This window comes from Battus philenor, unplaced genomic scaffold (assembly GCF_028537555.1).
Source record: "Battus philenor isolate CCGP_79_NKW_IND1 unplaced genomic scaffold, ilBatPhil1.0.hap1 SCAF_29, whole genome shotgun sequence".
NCBI lineage: Eukaryota > Metazoa > Arthropoda > Insecta > Lepidoptera > Papilionidae > Battus > Battus philenor.
This window is the reverse complement of record NW_027181692.1, coordinates 600480-620864: the sequence shown is the minus strand read 5'-3', so window position 1 is coordinate 620864 and position 20385 is coordinate 600480. Positions and strand designations below refer to the sequence as shown.

General features: G+C 34.6%; 1 protein-coding gene across 1 annotated transcript in view; it reads right to left on the bottom strand.

Moving 5' to 3' along the window:
* The window catches only part of sli (slit guidance ligand), a 201440-nt gene that overhangs the window by 36196 nt on the left and 144859 nt on the right, over positions 1 to 20385 (bottom strand). Inside the window, exons 5-14 of the mRNA XM_068770014.1 lie at positions 12897 to 13040; positions 11442 to 11603; positions 8591 to 8661; positions 7551 to 7692; positions 6790 to 6933; positions 4843 to 4914; positions 3095 to 3166; positions 2513 to 2584; positions 1537 to 1700; positions 802 to 964 (exon numbers count right to left, since the gene is read on the bottom strand). Of these exons, the coding sequence (XP_068626115.1) occupies positions 802 to 964; positions 1537 to 1700; positions 2513 to 2584; positions 3095 to 3166; positions 4843 to 4914; positions 6790 to 6933; positions 7551 to 7692; positions 8591 to 8661; positions 11442 to 11603; positions 12897 to 13040 (1206 nt within the window). The remainder of the gene's footprint in view (positions 1 to 801; positions 965 to 1536; positions 1701 to 2512; positions 2585 to 3094; positions 3167 to 4842; positions 4915 to 6789; positions 6934 to 7550; positions 7693 to 8590; positions 8662 to 11441; positions 11604 to 12896; positions 13041 to 20385) is intronic.

The following is a 20385-nucleotide window of genomic DNA, read 5'->3' as shown; positions in this document are numbered from 1 at the left end:
CCTCCAATAGTGGGAGACGTTAAAAAAGGTGTGACGTCATATAGACACCCTCACGTAATCCGATCGTGACGTCATGGGGATGCGTTCTGAAACCTGCAATAGATTCATAGGTAGTTATATATATTATTTTGTTAATTTATTTAATTAGCTATGATAATATTTAAGTTGAAAAAGATGTTTCTAAGAAATATGTAATTAATATAGTGAACGGAGTGTGCATCGGAATTACACCAAATAATTCTCTCATCATCAAGAAAGATCTTCCATCGGACAACAAGACGTACGGTTGAAATTCCTTCCACCTGTACTAAGCGTTTCGCTAATACATTTATAGTCCAAACAGACAAGGAGTGGAATACTTAATGGAATCAGCCGTTACCTTGCGGAAGTCCATCCTAAGTAAGAAAAGGACCAATATTTAGCCACTTCCGCGCATGCAGTGGTAGTCGTGCAACAAAGCACACCGCCCGCCAGCCCGCTGATAAATGCGTATGCGGCACTTTCACTCTTCCACGGGGCATCTTCAGGAGTTATGTTACACCGATTAGTGCCAAACACAGAGAGGGACTCTGCGGAAGTGGCTAAATATTGCTCCTTTTCTTTCTAAAGAATGGAACTACCTATTCCAGGCTCATTCCAGGCAATTATAACTTAGGAGTTTTCAAGGCAAGAGTGAAAAGGTTTCTATACAAGCATGTAGACTTTGTCATCGTTTAAAATCAGGCTAGAAAGAGGTCAAATGGTTTGCCTAAAAAAAAACAATTATTAAGAAGTAACAGTAAATACATATACTATATTTACAGTGCATGTGTGGCCATAGGTAGGTCGCGTGGAACCTCCGTTTGTCCCGCTCTAGCGCAAGCGACTCGCACACCTCTTGCATCCCACTCGCACGCGCATGCAGCGGGGCATCCCTCCGTAGCACCGCACGTCCCCCTGTCCACCTCACCTCCGTCTTCGCCCGCTACAATCAGAAAACATATAGCAAACATATTAATGACATATATATACATATACATTGATAATTAATTGTTACATTCGTTGTTTTTAGTCCATACATGCCCAGTACAAAGCCCTCTATCTTAAGTAGAAATGAAGTGCATTCGTATTGCTGTATTTGCAATAATAGAATTATGTACTACATTGTACAATATTACTCTGACTGTACATCAGTAAATTTTACTACACTATACTGTATTGTACCATACTGTACCGTACTGTACCATTGCTATTTCAGTCCATAGATGTCAACTGGGCCATAGGCCTCCCACAGAGATATCTAAGAGGCGATATACCATAATCGCCAATCGCAGACGATTTGGCGATCATATGCCCTGTTACGTTACATAGAGGGCGCAGCTGTTCATAGTATAAAAACTTGTATTTGTGTTGTAGCAATCCTATATAATTAATGCGTAGTGTGAATCATAAAAGATTTTATCCCGGGCGTCAACCCCGCGATCACTGATCGCAAGTATCAGTCCTGTAGGTTTCCTAATAGAAAAAGGTAATAAGTCCAAACAAACATATACATACGTTTGCATTTGAAGTTCTCCTCTCTTAACGCGTCGATTCTCTTTCGGTTCAACCGTTTTGGGGTGTCACATTTTGCTCCTGATGTCTCAATCGGATTTTTACGTAGGTATGCTGCTAACCATCGAAGCGAGCAGTCGCAGGTGAACGGATTTCGACCTAAATGCCTAAAGAATAGGGTTTAAAATGTAACTGATGATTATTTGAACGTGTTTAACTTGGTTTAACTTAAAAATTCTTTATGAGTATTTATAATCATGGCATTATATCAAATGTATGATATAAATTTGCGTTTAAAATGGTTTTAGAGTTGCTTAACTACGTGGTATATTATATATTATAATAAGCCAATATTACATTGGTACCGTGTTCAATTAAAAACAACGTCCACTTTTAAAATAATTATTTATTATCATTTATTATTATTAATTATTATTTATTAACATTTATCATTTACTATTAATTATTATTAACATTTATTTTTATTTGTTATCATTTACTTTCATTTATTATTAATTATTATCATTTACTTTTATTTATTATCATTTAATGTTATTTATTATTATTTATTACCATTTACAAATTATTATTATCATTTTCTTTTATTTATTATCATTTATCATCATTTACTATTAATTATTATCATTTACTTTTATTTGTTATCATTTAATATCACTTATTATAATTTATTATCATTCACTATCATTTCTTATCATTTCTTATTATTTATTATTATTTATTATTATTTATAATTTATTATCACGGCATCATGGTAAACATTTTAAATTTTGTTTTATTTAACACCGTGGAATATAATTTTTCATTTCTTACTGCAACTCAAATGGCACATAGATTCCACGGATTCAAAACAACAGGGAACATATGGCGCTCCAGAGACAGCTTTGGCAGCTGCAAACTAATATTTTACAGGATTTATGTAATATACAAATAATGGTATTGTTAGCATATATATACTTACAAAGTCTGGATTCCGGTGAGAGAGTCAAATGTTCCGTTTGGAACGGATCGAATGTTGTTATCATATAGTGATCTGTAAAGAAATGTTGACGTATAAACATACATAATAATTTTATATAGATATAAATGCGATATTTTTTAAAGAATCTATTTACTGCCTTAAATCTTAAATTATATAAAACTAAATTTAAATAAACTAATTATTTTTAAATCATTAGTGTCTTGTTTATTTACGCCTTAACGAAGTCCAGTTTATAAAATTACGTCTCGTGCGACCACTTTCTCATGCCCACGACATATTGCCATCATCAGGTTGTGCGCTGGTTGGTGAGTTTGGAATAGCGTCTTGGATCTCGTGTGATGTGATATTGCTACCCCCATGAACACTGTTATACAGCCCCAGGGTGTCATGTCTTTAGACCCTGAGCCTCGTGGATGGTGAGCATCCTTCAATCTACTTCAAGCTGATAAATTTTCGTAGATTGTTTAACAATTGTAGTTCTCGTTGATTCCAGTGGTTTCATCTGGACCTATGTCTAGAAGTATCAAGAAGTCATATTCTATTGATAATTTATATACTTACAAAAGTTTCAAATTCTGGAGGTCCCTGAATGTATCCTTTCGAATACAGGATATTTCGTTTGAGTTTAATAACCTGAAAATGTGAATTATATATTCAGTAAAAATAAAAGTAGAATTTAACAAGAAGGTGTATCACAAGAAGGTTTATTAGAACCATAATATTTTTAACTACATTTTTTTTAATTTTCTTTTCATAAAACACAAATATAGTTTAATAGATATATAATTTGACATATTTAATGGAATCAGGCGTTACCTTGCGGAAGTACGTCCTAAGTAAGAAAAGGACCAATATTTAGCCACTTCCGCACATGCAGTGGTAGTCGTGCAACAAAGTGCACCGCTCGCCAGCCCGCTGATAAATGCGTATGCGGCAAACAATGCGAATCACACAACCGCCACCGTTAATTCACTCAACACGTGTTTCACCCCCCCACGGGGCATCCTCAGGAGTTATGTTACACCGATTAGTGTAGTAGGACTCTGTGTTTGGCACTAATCGGTCGGCTTTGTTGCAGCATGCATGTGCGGAAGTGGCTAAACATTGGTCTTTTTTCCTACATATAATTTGACCATAATAATTCTTAGGCATTTTTTTAAATTAATTTGTAATTTAAATATATACATAAGGTGTTCAGCAAGGAGATATATTTGGATCATGACAGTATTCAAAGTTTTTTCATTTTTTTAATTAATACGGACAAAAGTTGATGTTTTATAAGTTCTTACTGATGATTTAAATATAATTTATCTGTCAAGATGATTGAAAGACGTCGGACACATGTTTCATATTAAAAATATATTTTTTTCTATTTACTATTCTTTATTGTACACGCTAGATTATATATGCATAGTTTCATAATAATAAAAAAATACAATTGGCAGTCTTATCACACGAGGAAAGATCAGTCAAACATAGTATGGAAACAGTAGATTTGTAAATAAAAAACATATTTATGTATATAGCATTTATACATATAAGAAATACGGTATAATATATTTTATAAATAGAATAATAAATAAAAACATCAAACTGGCTTTGATCGCATCTGCCTAAGAAAGAATAAAGAAACAGATATATATATCTCTCTCTTTCTATGTATGTGTTACATTTTTACCTATCTACAAACTCATCACGATATCTCTGTAACCAAAAGGTTTGGGGGCTTGAAATTTTGTAAGAATATTCCTTTTGCTAAGTAGATATCAGTTAAGAATGGATTTTATGATATTCCGCAAAAGAGTTGAGGGACAGTTTGTTAAGTTTATGAAGTAGGAGATAGTAGATTTAATATGTACTAACTCATCAGGATATTTCTCTAACCATGAGATTCAGACACTTGGAATTTGCTATATATCGTGTGTGTATATATACATATATATATTAAATATACAAGAACATTCTTAGTAAATTTAATTATAGAAAAAAATACTTTCAATACACTGATAATTAAAAAAAAATTGGAAGTGTTTAAGCATTTCATCCTTGAGAGCACTATCAGGGTCTAAAAATATCCAACTAAGATATATATACATACATACATACACATGTATATATATATATATCACTTCGTGGTAACTGAGTGTGAGTGTGGTGTAGTCTGAGGTTGCATGGGATTCTGAACACTGTTATTGGATGACGGGTATTTCCCATCCCCGAAAACCTTACAAATAACACACTACATTGAAATCATAAAATCCATTTAAAAGGTACACCATAAGGAGATATGTCAGAACCTATATACTCACAGAAGCTGCAAAGATGTTAGTCCGTGAAATATTCCAGCTGGTAGATCTTTGATCTTATTCCCGTATAGAACTCTGTGGATAAAACAATATGTCATTATTATAGCGGTCGTACATGAGCATATCAGGTAGACAGAAGTGTCTACCTCGTGTGCACAAGTGTTATGTCAATACGTGTTTATAAGGTAAATGATTGTCTTCAGGGCCAAATAATATGCTTTCCAGGTAAACGGCCTCTGGTTTTTTTCTGGTTTTAAGCTATTGTGGTTTGAATATATGCTCATAAAAAAAGATAAGCCAGGAGAATGTAAGACATTGTGACGAATGTAAGGAAAGATAAATAAAAATAAGTATGTAAAAAAATATTTTATTAAATAAAAAGATCATGTCTATTACAAGGTGGGGTGGACGAGAGATTTCTACTAACGGGGCCATAAATTAAAAAACAAACATATGTTTATCAGATAAACCTTCATTTTCTCCCATTTTTCAATGCATAAGTCAGACATATTAAAAATTTCACTAAGCCCTCCGAGCATTTTGGATTGAAATCTAAGAAGTTGTATTAACATGTGTACAGAGTATTTACAGTCTACACCAGTGATTCCCAAAGTGGTCTATATCGACCCCTAAGGGTCTATGACAACCTGCAAGGGGTCTACGTCAGCGGAAAAAATTTGGGGGTCCATGAAATGAAAATGGGGGTCCACTATCGTGGATCTCCATTTTCTCCTCTCCTAACGAAAAAAGAAAAAGACTGGACATTATTAGCCGAGGAGATTTAAGATTAACTCTTACAAAATTGACGCCAAATGTTGATCATTTATTATTAAAGCATCAGGTTCATCCTTCTCACTAATAATATTGACTTATTGCTTATGTTATTTTATTTATAGTTTATTTTACGTTTATTTAATGTTACGTATAGTCTACATAACAGATACAAAATTTTATTTTGAGTAGTTTTAATTTAAATTCAAGTTATAAATGTATAAATTAACATGTGTTTTTGCTTTAAGTTTTTAACACTAAACTTCACTACAGTTAGAAATTTACAGGAAATCAATATCAGGTAAGTAGGGGGTCTACCCAACACGGAAAAACATGGCAAGGGGTCTACGACACAAAAAAGTTTGGGGAACTCTGGTCTACACGTTCTTAACGATCTGGCGCGACCACATCACTGATGGCATCTGAATTCAAATCGGCGTTCGAAATTTGAATTCGAACGTTCTAGAATGATTTAATAGAAGTATTGTAATAATACTGCTCAGGGATACGAAACGTGAACGCTACACGTCTACCTATTGTGTATAAAGATTGTTGTGCTTATCAGGTAAACAAACGCCTTCAAGTGTGATGTGAAGTAAAGTGGTTTTTATTATTCAACAGCCTTCAGAAGTGAGTGTTAGAGCAGGACGAAAGAAGGAGAACAGTTATTAACATTACGAGACAAATAAAATGTTCAATATAGTGTATAGGTATATATTAGTAAATAAAAAAACTTTTAAGTTAAACGGTTTTATTTGATACCCATATTGTGGTGGTTGTGGAAAAATATGTACCTAGTCCGCCATATTGGAACGGCGTCCATCTTGAATTTTAAATTTTGACATAATCATCGTGTTTTACTAGTGTAGCCCTTTCATTTGATACCCATATTGAGGGGGTTAAGGAAAAATATGTAATCCGCACTTTTTGTATCGGCGGCTTAGATTTATAATGTTATTGATTTTATTATATTGTATTGTCGTCTAAATTAAATGTGTGTACCAAATTTCAGATCAATCTGACAACGGGAAGGTGTTTAAGTTCAATTTCTAATTTTGACCCAAATAAACAAATTCCGCACGGGTCGAACTAAATAAAACCGTGTAAAAAGAGTTGTCTTCTTTCTTCTTGTGGTAAGCAGAAGATGGAAGGTGTAGAAGAAATCTTATATAAACTTACAAGGATGTGAGGTGGGTTAGTCCGTTGAAGGCGTCAGCGGCAATTTTCGCGATTTTGTTGTTGGATAGATCTATTCGAGCCACGATCTGAACTGGAACGAAGGCACCAGCACCAACTTCCGTGATCTCGTTCTGTTCTAGGCGACTGTAAAAGATTTATTCCCTCTTAACACACTGCCAGTGTGTAACACATGAAGATATTTGAGAATCAAATAAATTTTAAACATATAAAGGTTGATTGCATTTTTAAAATTCGAATTGTTAAATCTAGTTTTCCAGAATAAGCCCGCAATAGTGGCTTATTCTGTTTCTGTCAAAATTGACATCAACAAGTTGTATTATATCTTGTGATTTTTTAACGTAAAATGAAGTTTATATTTTTTATACCAATATATTTCACTATTAATGTTTATTTAAATATATATTAAATATGTTTATTTAAATATTTAAATATAAAGTAGCATTTAAATATAAAAAACGCATTATTGATTTTTGTTGACGAATGAGCTATTTATTCTCTTTTTTAAACTTATATATATATAAGTAAGAATTGCGTATATTTTAATGTTAATATTACTATTTTATCTGTGGTGTTTTGTTCCAGACGAAATAAATAGATTTTTAACTTAAACTTTAATGCGTGGAATACCGTATGTTCGTATTTGTGGATCATAACTTTTTTTCAATGCATATTTTATACAAATAAAGCAGGTTTACACATTATGGAAAATAAAAGAATTTATGTAAAGTGAACTTGGTTACATTTCGACTGTCCTATGCGGTATGGTGGAAGGCAGTTCTGAAAGTAGTTTCTCTCGGCAGTCGAGGGTGCCTTCAGCGGTACATCTGCAGGGTGGAGGGCAGCGAGGTTCCGCTGAACACTCCCCCTGGGTTGCAGTAGGTCCTGGATAAAACATATTATATATTAGATATAAAATATAGATGATAAGAAGGTACATGTGTACCAAGGTGTGTTACTGGTGATGATTTACGGAACAGAAACATGTTTTGTCACTGTGAGGATCACATCAAAGAACATTTGTGTGCGGAAAATCTATTTAAAAAAAGGACTAATATATAGCTACTTTTGGTATAATATATATAAATATATATATATATATATATATATATATCCGGTCATGTCCGCGTCTATAGGCTGGTGATTGCCACTCTAGAACCTTTTGCCACTCTGCCATTTCAGACGAAAAATTCTTCGAGCCATGTCGGTGTTTTTAGTACTTACTTACTCTCCGTTGCTCTGGGTGACCTTGAACCTTTTCACGAGGCCCCTTGTTAAATACCTTGAGGTCTTCATATACCAGGCCAAATCTTTAGAAGATTCTGCAGTATATTTTGAGATCCGATAAGTTGAACGGTGGTATATCAAGGTTTTTGTATAGGATCACGAGGTTAAGTCTTCTGGATTCGAATCGGGAACAGTGTCCGACTAAGTGTTGAAAATTCTATATTGTGGAACCGTCATATGGGCAAACATCGTTGTAGATTATGTATAAGATTGGTTAGTGTGATGAGAGGATTTTGGTGGGTGAAATTGAACGCAAGTTGCCGGTCTCGCGCCGGCGCGAGATGACCACCGATTAACTTGTATGAGCTAATACGACGCCGGCATCACGCGAAGTAACATTTCATTACCTTATATATGCAAATGGTACAATAAAATTTGAATTCTTTTTAAACAAATAAACAACAAACAAGAAAGTTGGTTTATTACTGACTAACATGGTCAAGACATTAGCAGTGCAGCTGTTAAAACTGCTGCATAGAAGAATAAATACACTCACCGCTGCAAACCAGTTCATGAACTTCTAGCTCTGTCAGCATAGCCCCTCTGAGTGTTGCGGGCGCCTGGCATCTTGAAGAAAAAAAAAATGCATGATACGCGTGTTAACCATCACAGCTTAAATCAGGGGCGCGCAACCTTTTTAATCTACTGTCCAATTTCATTTTAAATTTTTTTTTAGTTTGCCGCATACAATGTAACACTTATTAACAATCTACAAAACTATATTTTAATATAAGATATAAATAAACAAGATAAGAATGGAAAAACTAATATATATGAAAATTTTAATGAGAAATTTGTCAATGTTTTTCTATTCAATATATATATATAATACGTACGTAGCTTTCTAAATGTGCATTACTCTGTTTTTATAACAATGCATTGATGAGATGAATTCGATAAAATAAATACAATTTTAGAAATGTCTAGATCGCAAGCGACCCACGGGGCGCGTGTTGGTCAACCCTGGCCTAAATTACATCAAAGAATGTGGCGGAGAAAGAGAAATGATTCGTGTAAAGATTGGTAATGAAAGAAAGAGAACAATAGAGAATGTGATGGATGTAAGATGATGTAGCAATAGAAATTGTGAAGAATGAGAGAGATAAACAAAAATAAAATGGTCACCGTGAAAAAATTATCACTAAATAAAGTCCCTGTCCCAAATGGAGGGAGATAAAGGCCCCCGATGACGGGTTCCATTAAAAGAAATTTGCACATCGCCTTATGTACTTAAGACAATGTTCTAAAAGCTGACTGATTTACTTTATTATTATTTAAAGTTTATTACAGTTGTAGTATTTTCAGTATATTAATGCCTACTACAAGGCATTTGCCTCTCACAAAAGATATCCATGGGAGAATATATTATACCATAATCGCGATCATAGGTTGGGGATTAAATTGCGGTATTATGCAGTATGAGCAGTGTACGGTCTTGGCCCAGCTCTTCACGGGTCACGGGGGATTCTCTGAGTACCTTCACAGGTTCAAGCTCAAGGAGGACCCTTCGTGCTTCTGTGAACCGGACGTGGACCAGACCGTGGTCCACCTTGTGGCCCACTGTCCGGCGTTCGGAAGACTGCGCGCAGATTCCGAATGCCGGTTGGGCAAAAAGATAAAGGAAAGGAATATCTCGGCCATCATGTAAGACGGAGGGGAGAGAGAATGCTTCCTCAGCTACTGCAGGAAGGTGGTGATAAATGCAATAGGTAAAAATGAAACACACACTAAAATATAGAAATAAAAGAAATATAGTAGTATCAAAAATAGTGCAATAAACAGAATAATGTAAGATGATAATTATAAAGAAAACACGTGTTAAATATTTGAACAAAAAATGTAATGCTGCAAAATAAAATAGTAAGGAAACCTAGAATGTAGTGGTTGAGGATGGATGTATGGCCAATGGAATGAAAGAGGAAGACTGGGAAAATTGTAGAATGAAAGAAACAGTACGACAGATAAGATGATACATGAAAGAGAAGAATGATAATAATAAAAAATATGAATAAATTACTAGAAATAAAAAGTCCCTGTCCCGCACGAGATAGGGGAACGAGAGGTCCCCAACAGCGGGGACCATTAAAAAAGAAAAGTATGAGCAGTGTCGTTCCTATATAAATAATGCACAGTGAATTATATAGAATTGTATCCCGGGCGTCAACCCCGCGATCAACGATCGCAAGTATCAGTTCTCTACTATGGCTACCATTGCTTTATTGATTATTATAGCACAATTGAATTAAAGTAAAAAGACCGTGCACTTAACACAACGGGCATTTGTTAGACTATACTGATTCCATATTGAATAAGCACTTTTTATACACATACGTACAAAACACACAGATATACACACTTAAAAAAATGTTAGTCAACATTAATTATTATATTTATTTGAATGGTGTGTGTTTTTATTTTTTACGTTTATTATATACATATATCATCCTATAGACATCCGCTGCAAGGCACAGGTATTCCCCAAAGTTAGCCAAGATGACGCGCTGGAAGCATCTAGGGAATTGTGACATTTCCTGTTAACTATATAGGTCTAGTAAGGGATGTACCCATGCCGCAGTTTATGCTTTGTTTAGTTAAATAATTATAATTGTATTTTTATTATTTTTGTAGATCACTTTTTTTTGTTTTAATTACCGATTTTATTACCATCTCTCATAATGTAAATATTTCTGCTTCAAACATCGAATCGGCACAAATAACTTCGAGTGATGAAACTGAATTCGAACCTTCGATTCCGAAAAAAAGTATGAGAGTAATTTCTTTTTTGTTCTTTCGTTAAATGTATTGTAATTAAAAAAAAATTAAAATAACAGTTTTTCCGTAATATTTTTAATATTTTAATTTGTCAATGCATTTTATTTTTATTTCTGTGTACACCTAAAAAATATTGAAAAGAATCACAACTAAAATGATATGTAAAAAAAAATATACATATAAACAAACATAATATGCTCGTAGATGTATAAACCGTAGTCTTTGATCCCTGTCTAGTAATGTTTTTATTTTTATTTGTTTTTTCATTGTTTGACCATAAATCATTATGTGTTCTCAGAGATAGTTATAAGGTAACAATTGTAACTAATTTTATATTTCTAAGCTTCTAAGTTTGTACTTTCTTACTGCCTTTTGTTACTGTCTATCTCCAATAAAGTAAATAAAACTTAAACAGCAAAATTATGCATTTTATGCAAGCTTTTCGATTTACACGGTTTTGACTTGAAAATTTTTAATTTTCGATTTACACGTTTTTCTCAGGAACGTATCTACCGTGTAAATCGGAGGATAGGTGTATATGATTTCTAGTATAAGTTTATTACGTGACAACATACCTGGCTCCAATGCCAACGATAGCGGTGGTTCGTAAGGCTGCCAGCAGACGTGCGACACGACAATCGCACACTACAGGATTATCGCTTAGTCGAAGAGTGTGCAGGCGGCTTACAGATACTGGCTCCAATGATAGATATGTCAGGTTGTTGTTATTTAGAGTCCTGTGAAGGATAAAAGTAATATAAAATTAATTTATTCAACATTAAAACCTTTTACAGGACTCTTATATTAAATCTATTTTATTTTTAATTCAATCATATTGAATTACTAGCTGATACCCGCAAACGTTGTTTTGCAAAAAAAAATTGATATTTTAATTTACAAATAAAAAATAAGGGTTGATCGTAGAGGGGTGAAAATTTATGGTTGTATGTTGTATCATAAAAAATTAAAACAAAAAATTTCGTTAAAAAAAATTATGTGTGAACAACCTTTATCACTTAGGGGTATAGAAAATAGATAGTAGCCGATTCTCAGACCTACTGAATACGCATATTAAATTTGGTAAAAATCAGTCAAGCCGTTTCAGAGGAGTTCAAGTTCGAACACCGTGACACGAGAATTTTATATATTAGAAGTTGGTTCCAAACGCATCTTTATCTAAGAAGCAACATCAAAACTAGACAGCATTTTGATATACCAACGAATTATAAATCAATAAATTAAAAAAAGAATAGGAAACGTCCATAGTGTATTTACAAGACACCGAGAAATGTTTCGACTGCAAAAAATCTCCAATTCATTTGTAATAAACTGAATCATATTTTTAATAAAACTTCGCAAAACATTATTGAACTACCATTAACAAGATTCAAAACGAATCAAAAGTGAATTGACGGTAAAGCCTTATTATTCAATAAACGAATATTTAAATGACAAGAATCCTTGGCAGCGATGTCGCCTGGTTGTTTTGATTTCATTCAGGCTATATATTTAATGGAATCAGGCGTTACCTTGCTGAAGTCCATCCTAAGTAAGAAAAGGACCAATATTTACCCACTTCCGCACATGCAGTGGTAGTCATGCAACAAAGTGCACCGCCCGCCAGCCCGCTGATAAATGCGTATGCGGCAAACAATGCGAATTACACAACTGCCACCGTTAAATCACTCAACACGTGTTTCACCCCTCCACGGGGCATCTTCAGGAGTTATGTTACAAAGCAAAGTGTATATGTATACATCTGTGTTAAACTTTATTGAAACATGTGTTGTTGTGGAGTTTCTTCCTGATTTTTCTCCACAACTATAACACGGTTCGAAGCAGAGTAGAGTCAAGAATAAAATAGATTTAAAAGGTAACTTTATGATCAATAAGAGTTCTGTTAAAAGTTCCAATGTTGAATAAATTAATATTATATTTATATCAGAGAGAATAAACCTATTCTAGTCGCATATAGAACGAGACCACGGAAGTAGAACGGTGGTTTTTAGTCATAAACTTAGAACACTTACAGTACTTCCAGACTCTTAAGATTTTCCAGCGCTTTGTCATCGATACACTTCAGGTGGTTTCCATCCAGATGTAGACTCTTCAGCGCCGTCAACCCTCGGAAGGTGCGACGGCTGATAGCGGTAAGTTCATTTCTGCTCAGGTCCCTGAAAAATTTGCAATTTCACACATCACATTTCGGTATAGTTTCACAAGCAAAATACATTTAAATCTGAAAACTAATATAAAAATAAATTTCTCATTTAAATCGCATGTCCATTGGCAGACATTATTCCCTTATTGAATTGTAATAAGACCACCTTGAAGGTTCTATTGTACCTCTATTCTGCGCATGTGGTCATCACCAGAACCTAAAATACCCAGCCTTCCACAGGCCATGTTGTATGATCACTACTAGCCAATCAGGTCATGTATATCTGTCACGTCGATCTGGTAGCCCAGCGATAGAGGATTGAGATTTGCGATCGTAAACTGCGAGTTCGATTCTCAAGATGCCCACAGCTTACAGAAGTTTCCAGAGGATGAGCAGCAGCGTCCTCTGTGTACCATAATACAACACTGCTATCGCCAACCTGGCTGCCAAGGCGAGTGTAGAATATCCCACCAAAAATACGTTGGGGGAGGCCTATGCGTGCAGTAGGAATCTTTGGGAGTAACTCCACAATGATTTAGGTTACTTCACGGCTGAATTATGGTTGGAGGTGAAGTCAGACACTAGATCCTCAAAGAGCTAGGATTGGTATTTGTGGGTACTAGCTTTTTTGGACCTCTTGGTCTCTAGGTGTCGAAGTCAGGATTCCCCAAAGTTGAGAGATCCGTGAAATAAGGTGCTCTTACTTGAGAGATGAAGGTTAAAGTTTTCTTACAGTTTCTTTGGAACTCTCGGTCTCTAGGTGTCGAAGTCAGGATTCCCCAAAGTTAAGAGGTCCGTGAAATAAGGTGTTCTTACTTAAGAGGAGAAGGTTAAAGTTTTCTCACTAGTTTCTTTGGAACTCTCGGTCACTAGGTGTCGAAGTCAGGATTCCCCAAAGTTGAGAGATCCGTGAAATAAGGTGCTCTTACTTAAGAGGAGAAGGTTAAAGTTTTCTCAATAGTTTCTTTAGATCTCTTGGTCTCTAGTTGTCGAAGTTAGGATTCCCCAAAGTTAAGAGTTCGTAAAATAATGTGTATATACTTGAAAGGAGAAGGTTAAAGTTTTCTTATTAGTTTCTTAGGACCTCTTGGTCTCTAGTTGTCGAAGTCAGGATTCCCCAAAGTTGAGAGATCCGAGAAATAAGGTGTTCTTACTTAAGAGGAGAATTTTATAGTTTTCTCCTCTAATTAGAGGCAGCAATGTCGAAAAGGTTTATTCGGTGTATGTCTGATGTAACACGTTCTTGTTCATGCAAGAAGAGATATAAAAATATATATATTTAATAAAGATTTTATAATGTTTTATATGTCAAACGAAAATACACTTTTAATATATCTTTTAATTTCACGTTTTTTTATATAGGATGATGCTATAGGGGTTGAATATACAGATAGTTTGGTCGCAAAAATCGTTAAATATTTTGAGAAGATCTTTAATATATCAAGTGATCAGTCTGAAATATGTTACAATAATGTCTAATTACTTCTGGCTGCAGGGGCGGCTCTAGCTCGTGTAGCGCCCGTGTGCAATGAAACCCTGGCGCCATATAGGCCTGACCTGCCCCCCCGCGGCTATAACTATTAACATTGCCGTCGTAACAAGAAAGTTTGTTCATATTCCAACAAGCTATTTTATAAGTAGGTATAGCTTACAGTATGGTATTAGTTACGGCCTTTCTTATGACGGCAGAATAACACTCGTTGTTTTTATGCCTGTAGCACATCTCTGTTGCGAAACTAAGCGGCAAACGGCGATAGATTCCATGACAATGCTCTAAGGTGTGTCAGGGGACGCCGTGTACACCTTGTACTATAGGTTAAGCCGCCGAAGCTGAACAAAGCTTGAAGAGACAGATAGTAAACAATATTTAATTTTTAAATGTATTATTCACCAGTTTAACGCTTATTACAACTATCATCAATGATTATAATCTAATTTTTAATTTTCAAAACTTTTTCTAGAACATTCTAGTATTACGAAATTTTTCTTCACAGTTTTTTTTACAAAACGTTACGTGGATTGCGCGAATTTTGATTTTCGAAGGAATACCACATCGCACGCGAACCGACCTTCACTGCAATACAGAGCTGCCATAAACGGATCCTAGGAATACGTAAGGATAATATGGATATGATATTTGATTTAATTAATTTTAGAAAGTGATATACAAAATAAATCTGGTATGCGGGTTGGCGACTGCAGAAGCTGCTATTAGTGAGCAGTGGTAATCCTATATTTTTAACGCAAAGTGTGAATTATATAAGATTGTATCCCGGGCGTCGGCCCCGCGATCGACGATCGCACGTCTCGATTCTCTATCGCTGTGCTACTTTTTAATTATGTTACCTGTGAAATTGTTTTGCGATTTATTTATGCGATCCGTATTCACTGCACAAAAATATGTTGTCCTATGTATGATTTTTAAATGATAATAAATTAAAAATGTGGCAAAAAACACCTGTAAGTTAGTTGTGGGGTATTAGTTTGGAATCGTCGTGGTTTTTAGTTTAAATATGCCAATATGGAAGAGTTCGATCTGATTATAGTTTCAATAAAATGTGTTCTTCTCATAAAAGTAGTTACTTTAAATGATCGTATGTGAATAAGTTGTACATTTTTATGTAATTCTTTTACACTGGTATTAAAACTTTTTATTATATCTAAATTATATATAAAATAAATAAAAGGTAATGTCCATGCTAATATAACGTCAAACGGTAGAGTCCGAAATTGCGAGCTATCCGTTGCAGCTGAATAATTAATACAATTTCACAAATTGGACGGCACAGATACCGCGGATGCTATAAACGGGGTGTGCTCAATTGGATGCGGTATTCAAATAACTGAAATTTTGCAAGTTACGAAACAGAAAATTTACTTTTACAGTTCATAGACCTCTTCCAAAGATATCAATGGGGGGTATACCATATTTAATGGAATCAGACGTTACCTTGCGGAAGTCCATCCTAAGTAAGAAAAGGACCAATATTTAGCCATTTGCGAATCACCGTTTATTATGTTACACCGGTGTAACATAACTCCTGTAGATGCCCCGTGGAGGGGTGAAACACGTGTTGAGTGATTTGGCGGTAGCGGTTGTGTGATTCGCATTGTTTGCTGCATAGGCATTTATCAGCGGGCTGGCGGGCGGTGCACTTTGTTGCACGACTACCACTGCATGTGCGGAAGTGGCTAAATATTGGTCCTTTTCTTACTTAGGATAGACTTCCGCAAGGTAACGCCTGATTCTATTAAATGTTTAACCTATAAAGGTTTCAAAAAAGTGTAAGACCGGTCATCGGTTTTAAGGGGAAATTTAGACCTTGTACTGATGATTAAATACTTGTAACATGGCGCAAAAGTAATGTCATAATGTGAACGCGCCTTAATTTTTACAAATGGCGCCAAATGTCAATGTCACTTTGACATTTATGATGTAGATATATGGAGAATTAGTTGTTTATAAGTAATGGCGTAATAAACACTCCAATAACGTGATATTATTGTCATAGCTGTTTAACAAAGTTTCAGTCTGTTGTTTTAACGCAACGCGAGTTTCTCTATTTGTTCTAACAATCGGGCTGATCGCCTCGTGCATAGGTTCATATAGATATGTCACAAGGACTTGCTTTGAAAGTTAACATTTAAGAAGATATGGAGAAAGAGCCAGATGTTTTGCGAGCAACAATTCTTAAACGCCACTTGTGCGATATCATTTTTTATAATTAATATCATTAATCTTACACTTTCAAATAAACCTTTTTAATAACAGAACTCTGTTTTGTTAATCTATAACAAAATGGCGGCCGATTAAAATTATGACATTACTTATGCGCCACCTGTCATATTCACCGCATCTATACAAATAAAATTTACTTCATCCTTGACTTTATTATCTAACAATGTTTTCACAAGGGAATCGATTAATATTTCTGAAGTCTAAGGGCGCGGTATGATGTGCGTATTGATAATTTAAATTTGTAAACCACGGTTATTGTCCAATTGAACTGGTCTCAAATGGAAGCTGGGGCGACAACCTATAGTGCAGGGTGTGCAATGCACACGGTCGCAGCGGCAACAGAGATGTGCTACAGGCATAAAAACAACGAGTGTTATTCTGCCGTCATAACAAAGGCCGTAACTAATGCCATACTGTAAGCTATACCTACTTATATAATAGCTTGTTGGAATATGAAAGATCTCTCTTGTTACGACGGCAATTTTAATAGTTATAGCCGCGGAAAGGGGGGGGGGGGGTCAGGCCTAGGAGCGCCAGGGTTTCATTGCACACGGGCGCTACACGAGCTAGAATGAATGGAAGGGACATTTCCTATAAATTCAAGAATCCCTCTAGAATAATAATCCGGTAGATTCTGCATTGATATTCCCCCACTAGATAAAACGATTAGAATTTAAATAAATATTTATATAGAAATATTAAATGAGATTTGCGGGATCAGCTAGTAACTAATAAAAGAAAGGTCTAAGATATACTGCGGTACTTTATTATAAATTATAATTGATATATTCTAAAATGCCTTTTAAAATACCCATGAGGATATATCAAAAATCCATGACACACTTGTAAAAGAAACACATGTACATTTCTCACATAAATAATATTAAATCAATATTCTTGTAACGCTGAAGTTCAAATAAATATACTTACAAATTCGAAATCAATAATATCAAAAGTGTTGTTTGTGATGTTTAAATTAAAAAAAGAATAGAGAAGTTTTGATAAATAAATTAAAAATGGAGAAAATATGAGAAAGAGATAAATAACGTTACGTGTTTAAAGTTGGGAATGGTAAACATAAAAGGAATAGTACATACATCAAAGAGATGTACAATACCCGGCAATAGATATTGCACATCGAACTTTGGAAAGAGAAAATCGGCTAATTTCGGCTTCGTAGAACGTTATCTCTGTCGCACGAAATACAAACAGTACGGTATCTATTAGAAAACGTCACACAGTTAGTGTGGGACAGAGATAGTGCTCAAAGCCGAAATTAGCCGATTGTCTCTTTCCAAAGTTCGATGTGCAATATTTATCGCGGGGTATTGTATAAGATATCTCTTTTATATACGTTCATTTGCAGTAGGGTGTCCACGATTCGACTTTAGATACTGAATACTTTGCTTTAATAGGGTCTATTGTATTTATGGAGAGAAGGGAGGATCTATGTCAATCATTGGACATCCTGATGATGCTATATCATCATCAATTTTACTTCACCTTTATATACTGTCGTATTATATATAAATAAGCAATATACAGATCAGTAATTATCAATATGTGTTAGTTTCACCAAATAGAAGTCCACTGTAGCATCGATAGCTCAGTGGTAAAGTGCTAGATATAATTCAATGGGTTCTAAATCCTAAATATACCTCTTATTATATACGTAAAAGCATTGAAAGGTGAATATACAAAGGATGCTGCTGTACATCCTCTGGAAACTTCTTTAAGAGCGATGGCAATTCTATATAATCACAAGCGTCTTGCTAATACCTTTATGATACAAACAGCAAGGTATAACAGTCTACCGGATTTGTTTCCAGCCAGCTATAACTTGGTAGTCTTAAAGTCAAAATTGAGTTATTTTCTAGTTAAGCATGTAGCATTGTAGATCTGATAATTTTTCAACGTATGTCGCGATAGAGGTCAAATGATTCGTCTATAATTGATAAAATAGCTTACCGGTCATTGTTAGTGTTAAGGGGAGGCTTAGGCCTTGTATTGACCTTATTTCGTCTGATAAGGTTATAATATTTGTTAGAGGTGGCGCAAAAGTAATGTCATAATCTGAGAGTGCCTTAATTTTTACAAATGGCGCCCAATGTCACTGCGCAATATATATATATATATATATATATATATATACACATATACATATATGGCTTTTGAAAATATGATTACATAAAATTGGAATGCCGCTAGACAGAACACATTTGAACTATTTATTCTCTTTAGTTGTCACCATATTTGACATGTGTTTAACGAGATAAATTACACGATTTATTTATTTATTTTTATAAAAAATTAACGCAAAAAGTGTGTGTTAATTAAGATTGTATCCCGGGAATCGAACCCTAGTTATCACAGGTCTCAGTGGTCCAAAACTAAGCCACCACTGCTCACTAATATATTAGGGCATGGTTGCTCAGACTTATTAAGACTAGAGGCCACTCGGGCAAATCATGAACTGATGGCGGGCCGGCCGCCAGAAGTATAGGTAATTAAATCTTTTTGGATTTTATTCTGGAATAGAATTCAATATGTTTTTGAATGTACGAGAGTATTATTTTTTCTCTCGGCGGGCCACCAGTATTCGACAAGCGGGCCGCGGTCTGTGCATCCATGTATTAGGGGGACAGGAGAGTAATGTCGCTTTCTTAAGTTAAATTCACACGACATCTTTAACAAATTTTTATTTCTAATCAACGATATATTCACCTTCGACATCAACCTTTTGCCGTCTAGTATACAAAATGATAGAGCGGTAACAAATCAATCGGTTTTTCTGTAAAATATGTCGACAGAAACGACATTACTTTCCAGTCCTCCTAATATATGAAGAATATAACATAGTTGATTTTAAAAACTTAATTTTTGCTTTACTTCGAAAATCCTTTGTTTGTATATACGCTTTTACAATTTGAATTTGAGTCTGTTGTGTACATCATTAAATAAGTTATTTTTTTTGTCGATCTACCTTCAGAAGTTTTTAGAGTAAAACAATAATTTATTAATATTTAAAATAAAGTATTTCTAATTTGTTTTAATTTACATTTACAATTATTAATATTGTAAAGAGATATAAAGTGTTAAATGTTTTGTAACGGAAAGTTTTAACGGAATAATAGATAAGTCAATATATTTTTAAATATATATAATAGTAGAAATCTATATTATATATCACACAAAGAATGAAACACACTTTCTGCTGAAAAAAAAACCTATTTAAAAGAAGAAATAGTTCTTCGATAGTTTTCAACGTTTTGCCGCGGCTTTGCGGCCGCCATTTGCAACGTTTTCCCGCGCTCGAGTCGACAAGATGGCCGCCCTCGACGGCATCACAATGCGGCCTAATGGTGCTGTCGATACCTCTCCAGGATTAGAGAGTTTAGAACAATGAAACTTTTTAAAGTTCTACGGAGCGACGTCTAGATTTTTTGCCACAACTGTATTTGTGCCACGATATTCTACGAATTATTTTTTTTTTATTCCAACGTTATTTTATATGCTACTAGCTGATCCCGCAAACGTTGTTTTGCAAAAAATATATATTTAATTTTCAATTTAAAAATAAGGGTTGATCGTAGAGGGGTGAAAATTTAGGGTTGTATGT